Source organism: Trichechus manatus, unplaced genomic scaffold (genome assembly GCF_000243295.1).
Source record: "Trichechus manatus latirostris isolate Lorelei unplaced genomic scaffold, TriManLat1.0 scaffold00305, whole genome shotgun sequence".
NCBI lineage: Eukaryota > Metazoa > Chordata > Mammalia > Sirenia > Trichechidae > Trichechus > Trichechus manatus.
Window position 1 is genome coordinate 374,750 of NW_004444241.1, and position 8,244 is coordinate 382,993.

Below are 8,244 nucleotides of genomic sequence, written 5' to 3' on the forward strand. Positions count from 1 at the left end.
AATTTACAACACATGAGGAGATCACATATAATCTCATCATAGTGGTAGAGTTTACAACACATAAGGAAATCACATCAGATAACACAATCATACAATACTAGGAATCATGACCTAGCCAAGTTGCTACACACATTTTTTGGGGGACACAATTCAATCCATGACAGGCAGTTAGGACCCATCCCGCAGACAAGGCTCTGTCCTCTGCAGAAAGGCATCTTATGTTCTAGGAAAACTGGATGGGAATGTCCCCTCATGGTCAGGATCAGAGAGGTTGCTTCCTCTGCCTAGTTCACTCCCTGCCCCCTGCAAACGTCAAGATGGTGAGTGACTTGCACTGGTCCAGTGGTGTCACTAGGGTTGGTATCACCCAGTGTGGTAACTCATGGTGTCACTCCCTCATGGACCTCCACCCGTACCAGACCATACAGAATCCTTAGTAATGTTTTTTGTACTGATATTACTCACAAATCATAATTCTGGGATATCACTCCTTCTTTTCCTTTAATTACTACTTCATTCTCAAAAAAGTTATTGATATAGGTTCACAAACACTAATTACCACAATATTGTAGCTGAAACACCAGAAAATTTGACAAAATTAGTGACTGTAAAAACACTGGCAGCAATGAAAACCACAGCACGTGTTTGTGGGATTCAAAGCATCATTGTAATTGGGTAATAATGACAGCTCTGACCAGAGCATATTAAAAGGTGCAAAAAGTAAATTAGCATAGGGTTTTAGCCTTGTAGGTATATTGATACATGTAAGCTGGGCTTACAAAAATTGTTTTTGTTGTTATAGCTAACTACAGAGATATTTTATAGACAGTCATTTTGGTGTCACCCCCTCTGACAATGTCACCTGGTGCAGTCCACACCTCCTGCACTTCCCAGTGATGCCACTGCACTGGTCACCACCAGAAATGACCAGAGTGTGTCTAGGAAGGAACTCACGGCCCAGACTGCAGTGTGTGTGTGCGTGTGTGTGTGCACGTGCATGTTTGTACACATGTGTATGTGTTCATGTGTTTCCAAGGACTGGGCCTGGTTAAACTTTGTGTACCAGGTCCTTATTAGAGAGAATGCTAATTTTCCTTCTTCTTTAAATCCCTGAGGATTAAAGGCCAAACCTCCAGACCACAGGGTCAGGCTGGGCCAGGGCACCCAGGGAGGAAGACAGGGCCTGGCCTTAGCCCTTAGCCCTTAAGCAAGCCCTTCTAGAGTTCTACTGATCCTGTGTCTAGGAATTTTGACTGGAGTTTTCTAAAATGAAATTGGACCATAGTACTCTTTCAGAAAATCTAAGAACAGCCCAGTTTTCAAAAAATTCTCCCCACTGTTGGAGTCTGCAGTGAGGTAGCTATTGCTATGGAGAGGTAGGGAGCTGGTGGAAAAGGAGATTGCAATAAACTGGGGAGATAATGAGGACTGAAACCAGGGTGGTGGGCGTGAAATATAAAGAGTAGGACAGAAACTAGAGATATTAAAGTAGAAACAAGTGACGTGATTAGGAAATGGATGAGGGAGGGAAGGAGTGAATGAGTGTAAGAAGGCAGTGACTTATGCTCTTCGCGTGGGATTTTGGTGGCCAGTCAAGAAAGAACCACTTAGATATGTGCCATGTGCCCAAAACCACACCTGGCCATGATGGAACAGCCTACTGTGATGGGGAAGCTGGCCTGGGGAATGGGCTGAGAACGCCTCTGTATACATTCTGTGAGGGGGAATTGATGTTAGGACACCCACCGGAGATGTCAGAGAGTCACCACCTTGGAGGACCCCCAGAGACAAATCTTCTGTGATGTTAATTGTCTTTGCAGGATTGGATCCAGCAAGAGGGAGACCTGACCACTGGCCACCATGCTTGGGGCTGCATTGTGGACCTTTGGGAGTCTTCTTCGATCCTCAGTCTGTCTCTCAGTCAAAGTGTGCAGCAGTGAGGCAGACAGGAGCCGTGCCCTGGTGGACAAAATGGCTGTGATCACTGGGTCCACAGAGAGGTGAGTGAATGAGAGTCCCTGGCTGGCACGTGCCCAGGGGAGGTTAGTGTCCACATCCCAGAGCAGGCTCTGCAGTCAATGTCCTTCTCATACATCCATGCCCAACACCTCCACCCCATTACCCAGCTCTGGAAATTATCATCTTTCCGAGGATGCGCTTCCGTCACTAAACTCCCAGGAGTGAGATGGTGGAAAGAGTAGGTGCTTTGGACTCAGACTTAGGTTTGAATCCAGGCTCCACACTTCTTTACCTGGGCAGTTTGTGAATTTATGTAACCACTTCTACAGATTATGATAATAACTGGATCATAATACCTGTATGATAGAGTGGGTGATAGGTAATATGAAGGCCTGGTGCATATTAAGTGCTCAATAAGTGTCAATTCTTCCCCGGTTGGAAGATTTGGAGGCAGCTGTTTGGAAACATTGGGAAATTCAATTTGTGTCTCACAGTCAGGCTCCCAGGAGGAGGGTGGGAGGGCTGAAACCGGCAAGTTCATCTCCGCCGGCAGGTTTGGCTTGGCTTGGCCACCACCAGGTGTCTGGCCTAGGACCGCGCCCACATGGTTACCAGAGGCTGGAAGCAGCAAAACTAGGACTGGGCAGTGGTGGAGATGCGGGGTGAGGGGCTGAGTGTGATGGGCATCATGTGCCACGTGTGGGGGAGGCTAAGGACTGACAGCGGCTGGTGGCCACAGTGAGCAGCCACAGGGGTGGAAGTGGCAGTAAGGAGCTGGGGAGATGGCAGAGATGAGAGCACGTAGATTCAGCCTAGGGGAGGAGGGGCTGTAAGTCAAAATGATCTTTTCCTTAACATATTTTTGGACATTTACAATGTGCCCACCTGGGGTCCAAGCCCTCCCAGATGACTGTGGAGGGAGGGAGGAGGCTTCTGGTTCCAGTCTCATCTCTTCCTCACCCTCTGTTCTGCCTCTGTTTCCAAAGACCCTCGGTACAGTGGGGGTGTGGACTTCCTGGCGTGCAACGTGGAGGTCACCATCCTGGTAGGGAGCACGCTGGGAGCCAGTGACCAGGTGTGGGACAAGGTGAGGCCCCAGGGAACATAGAGCTGTGAGGCTCTCTCTGTCTTTCACCTTTGTTCACACTCATGTTCACTCTGCTCAGCTTCCACACTATGAACTTTGAGCCACATGCCTGTGGTACCACTGGTCAGTCTGCCCAGGTGCCCAATGACACTGACATTGCCTTGCCCTGGGCTGGGCCCCAGCGAACCTTCTTGACCTCAGCCTTATTCCAAGCCCCAGCTATGAGGACACATGCCAGGCTCTGGTCCAGATCCTCTCTCTTGGCTCAGGTCTCTAAGGCGTGGCAGTCTGGGCTCACTGGCATCTACTCTGGTGCTCACTGAGTGTCCCTGCGTGGCTGTTCCAGGGAACCCCCCTGGGCTGTCACAGGATGCCTCACCTGACCAGAGACACAGCTAAAAAAAGAGATCCTAGCCAGACTCACTATCCTGGCCTGACTATATTGAGCATTCCAGGGGCACTACTGCCTCTGCTGACCCCCTGCCCTTACTGTCCTGATGGGCTCCCTGAGAGGGGTCAGCACAGTCCTGGTCCCCCTCTTGACCCTGTTGGCAGTGAATAGGCCCCACTGGCTCAGGGTGAGCCATTCTTTCCTCGTGGGTCTTCACCACCCCTTGCTCTCTTGGCAGACCCTGCTCACTTCCTTTTCTTAGTTCTGACATTTCATGTCCTTCCCATCCCCTCTCACCCCCTCCAACCCACCCTCCAGGCCAGCCTCTAGCATTTGTAGGAAACTCAAATGTCAGCATCTACTCCTGGACAGTGCCTAACACCAGAGCTGCGGTTTAGGCAATGTGAATTCTCATCTCTACTCATTAAAAAAGACACGTGTAAACCAGCTCTTCTAACGTCCTTTCCCTAAGATTATGCTCACTGACCTGCTTTCCCGAGGGGTGAAGGGGGACACCTACAGCTCCTCCCCACAGTCACTCTGGTCTCCAGGACTCCAGGTGAGCAGAAGTGCCAGGCTGACCTTATAGCGCCTCTTCCCCTCCTGGCTCTGATTTCAGATCCTGGACATGAATGTGAAGGTCCCGGCTCTGCTGCTGAGCCAGCTATGCCCCAAGTGGAGAAGAGGGGGTGAGGGTGGGGAGGCCTAGGGGGCGTTGGGTTGACTCGGCCTTGGTCTCCTCTGCTCCAAGGAAATACTTGGGGGAGCGGCCCAGGAAGTGGAATATCCAAGGAGAGCAGGTAGAAGGAGCGTCTCTTCTTACCTCCCGAACCACATCCTCAGGCTACTTGGTCCCTAGGGGATGTGAGCAACACAGTGAAAGGGAACATTTGGAGGGAATGTGGCCTGCAAACTCCAAACCCACAGAGGAGCCTCAGTCACCTCTGACTTGACTTGTCTTCTAAGAATGGCAGGACAGCGATAGCTGCAATGGGCAGCGCCCCGTGGTGTGAGCCAGAGTCCCGAATCCTACCAAAGAGGCCAAAGGAAGCTCCCTCAGTCCCTTCCCCTGCCTCTGTCTGGGGTTTTTGTGGCCAACCTTTTCCCCACCTTTTGCTCCTTATCTCTTCTTGTCACAGTCAGCAGGTATGACTCCTGCTCTAGAGTTAGATTTGTAACCCAGACTACTCTAAATGCATTTTCTGTCCTATGGAAGTGGCTGTCCCTGGGACAAGCAATCACTGCTTCAACCTCACACTAATGACTCTGTGCTACAGGTCTTGTTCTCCAGGGATCCAGACATGGATTGGCCCTGCCCTGTGCCTGGTGCCAGGGAGTCCTGGGGATTTTCAGCAGGGGAGACTGAGTCAGGACACTCCCAGTTCTAATTTCCTGTGATGTTAATGTTAAGGCTATGATTCTCGGTGGTTTGGCGGACACTATGTAATTACTTTCTATTTTGTGATCTGATGTGAGCAGCCAATCAGTCGAGAGGGGAGTTTCCTTAGAGATGTGGCATGCCTCCAGTATATAAATGGATGTTCTGGCAAAGCTCGCCCTCTCTCTTGACCTTGCACTCTTTGTTGCTTGACCTCTGGTTCTTGGGACGTAAGCCTGCAGGAGACTCTGACCTGCAGATTTTGAATTCATCAACCTGGCAACCCCGTGAGCCAGCAGTGGCCTCCAGCCTGCCGCCTGACCTATAGATTTTGGTTTTGTCGGCCCCTGCAACCACGTGAGCCAGCAGAAGCCTTCAGTTTGTTGCCTGACCCACGGATTTGGGACTTGACAACCCCCACAATTGCGTGAGCCATTTCCTTAAGTAAATTTCTCTCTATATATATGTCTATATACACTTCACTAATTTTGCTCCTTTAGAGAATCCAGACTAACACACTTCTTCAAAGAACTCACTCTTCCCCAAAAGATTCTGGCATCTCAACATTTTCCCTTCTTCTCCTTACACCTCAGTTCTGTCTCCTCATCACTGGGAAGCATTTCCTGGAAGCATTTCTGGCTTCTCAGTTGAGCTCACTTTCTATCTTGTCATGTTTGTCTGTCTCCTCATAGGGGAGGCTCAGTGATGTTGATTGCCCTACTGCTGTCTATGTACCTCAAACAGTGAGTGGGTGTTTTGGGATGGAGTGGTGGAGAGGATTCTAGGGTGTGGTGGAAGAGAATATTGATATTGTATGATAATAAAATTAAAGTGCACAGTGTTGTATGCCTGTCTACCTGTACTGCCCACATTTAAAATCACACTCGTTGTCATTAGCTCATTTAGTCCCCATGTCCCCAGGTGTGCCATGTATGCTTGTATAGGTTGTTCACTGCACAAGGGCACTCAGTCCAGGGACAGGTGGGAGCTGAAATCCAGTCTGTGCTCTGTTTGCCATGCTATGCACCCTGGCATTGGGCTACATTTGCCTGAAGGAAGTGGGTGGCTTTTACAATTGTCACTAAGGCTCCATCCACTCAACAAGCCACGTACCAGTGAGGCTATATCAGCTCAGAGGGGAGTTCTTTTAAAGTTTGCACCAGGGGGCAGTGCAGGCCATCAGTGTCTGTATGACACTCCTGGACTATGAGGAAGTTTTAAGGGACTTGCCCAAGGCCAGCTAGTTCATGGTTTAGCAGGGTCTGGCCTTGAATCTCTTTAGGCCATTTCCTGACCTTGCACCCTAAGCACTTTTTTCTGGGCCAGGCAAGACAAACATAGCCTCTGGCTCCCTGACTTTTCTTTAAGCCCAGGCTTCATTCTACTCCTGCTCAGATTTTGCTCCTTGGTAATCTCCAGGGGTGGAATGGAAGAAATGTCTGAGTTTGGGCCTAAGAGCAAGCATATTCATTCTCCATAGGCCTAGGGGTTCCAGCAAGAGGCCTCCTTCTCAACTCCAGTGTCTTTTTTTCCATTTTATTTTCCTTCTTAGATGCTGGGGATCTACAATACCAGCAAAACTCTCCTGCTGGGACTCATCAAGTCCTTGGCTGTAGAGCTGGCACCAAAGGGCATCTGGGTGAACTGTCTGTCACCAGCACTCATCAAGATGGACTTCAGCCAAGTGGTGAGGATTCAACAGCTTCCAGCTGCTTCCCACCAACCACACTTGTGCTTACCCCAGACTGGCCAGGCCCCTTGAGACTTGCATGGTCAGGCCCATCACTGAGGCCCTAGCCTTTAGCCCCTGAGTCCCTGTGGTCTCTCACTTCTCTGCAGCAGAATCAAGGCTTCATCCTTTGGAAGCAGCCCAGCAGAACCTCCACCCCAGCACTGGGCAGGGTCATCTTCCCACAAAGGCATAGGTCTGCATTGGTAGCCTTTCTCTTGCCCCTTCACAATCCATCTAGCACTGACCGTCTGAATTTTTTCAGGTTTAAGATAATATAGCCCTGAAAAATTATTTTAAAAATCTCTATGGATGGCAGCAGTAGGTGGTCTTCTCAAGAGGAGATAGGACTCTCTGATTGTATCCTGCTTAATAGCCCTTACTCTCACTGAGCTGGGTTCTGGAGGGCAGGAGTAGCCCTACCATATCCCTCCATGGAGCCCAATTTATGGGAGTGGTGGGATCCAGTGGTGGAGGGTATGCTGGTCCCTCTGTCCAGAGCAGCAGGGCCAGCGGTCAGAGTTCATCAGAGCATGGCTGAGACCTCAGTCCTGTTCTCTTTCCATCCAGGGCAGGGAAGCCAGAGGACTGTATGTGGATTGTGTCCTTCCTGTGCTCTCCAGATCCAGTAACATCGTTGGGGAGAACATCGTGGTGGCCTGTTTCTCCTTGAGGCTCTGATGTGCACTACCAGGACTAGAGGCTGTAGTTCTGGGTATAAATACCTCATTTAAGCTTGGGAATTAGATAGTGATTGGATAAGATAATGAAGGCCAGGCCCAGGAGATATCATAGGCATCAGGGTCTAGTTAGTGAATAGAATTCTAAGACACATCTGGCAAGTAGAATTCTAAGACAGATCTAGTGTATGACAGGTGATAGAATCTAGTTGCTACCGAGCAGTTACTATGTCTAAATCTGTGTTTGATCCCTTTTTAATGGCAATAAACTTGTTTGGAAACTCCCAACCCAGAATTGTTTTGTATGGCTGGCAAATTATGAGCAGACTTGCATGCGCCATCTCTGAGCCAGTGGCCCATCTCCTCACCACTGCTCCCATCCTCAGGAACTCCTTCTTCCATGTTTGTCACCAGCATTGAGCATCCTGAGATGCAGGGAAAGAGAAAGTCTTTGTCTGAGGAACTAGGGAGATGGACAATTAAATGCCCAGGAGCACGGCAAAGAGCCCATCCCTCAGAAGGTCAATGACTCTAAGAGGAGGTTCATTCAGTCTTCTCCCTCCCCATCTCCCCACCTGGGAGTCATGGAAATAATCCTGGATCCAGAATGGAAGATCTGCTAAGAATCCCTCCTCTGCCACTGAGTGTCTATGGACAAATCACTTTACCTTTCTGGGCCTCAGTTTCTCAGCTATGAAATAAAGAGTTGGACTAATACCCCCACACCCTCCTTCTCTGGCTTTCTATGAGACACCACTCAGTGTTTCCAGACACTCTGCCCTCCAGGTTGCAATGGTATTAGTGGTTCCAGCTCTCCTCTGGCATGTGCCAGCCTGAATTTTGTCACCATCGTAAGTCTCCCAGGTAGGAGCAAACCTAAACAGGTTCTGATTAGGGAGCAAAGAAAGCTGGGTGTCTTAGGCTGGGTTCTCTAGAGAAGCAAAAGCAGTAAGGTGTATAAATATGTTATAGAGAGATTATATCAAGGAAACAGCTCACGTGATTGTAGAGGCTAGAACG

General features: G+C 49.5%; 1 protein-coding gene across 1 annotated transcript; it reads left to right on the forward strand.

The window, feature by feature from the left end:
* The first annotated feature begins 1,860 nt into the window (after positions 1-1,860).
* LOC101354313 (dehydrogenase/reductase SDR family member 2, mitochondrial-like) lies at positions 1,861-7,225 on the forward strand. The gene is made up of 6 exons (XM_023725372.1): positions 1,861-2,000; positions 2,454-2,512; positions 2,946-3,046; positions 3,910-3,996; positions 6,368-6,502; positions 7,115-7,225. The coding sequence occupies exons 1-6, from the start codon at positions 1,861-1,863 to the stop codon at positions 7,223-7,225; spliced, it is 633 nt and encodes a 210-aa protein (XP_023581140.1).
* Positions 7,226-8,244: the final 1,019 nt, after the last annotated feature.

Bases quoted from the DNA above. Each gene is read 5' to 3' on its own strand.
- LOC101354313 (XM_023725372.1), top strand. From the start codon at position 1,861: ATGCTTGGGGCTGCATTGTGGACCTTTGGGAGTCTTCTTCGATCCTCA. The intron at 2,513-2,945 runs GTTTGGCTTGGC...CTGTTTCCAAAG, and splicing joins AAGTTCATCTCCGCCGGCAG to ACCCTCGGTACAGTGGGGGT. The intron at 3,997-6,367 runs GTGAGCAGAAGT...TTTCCTTCTTAG, and splicing joins TCTGGTCTCCAGGACTCCAG to ATGCTGGGGATCTACAATAC.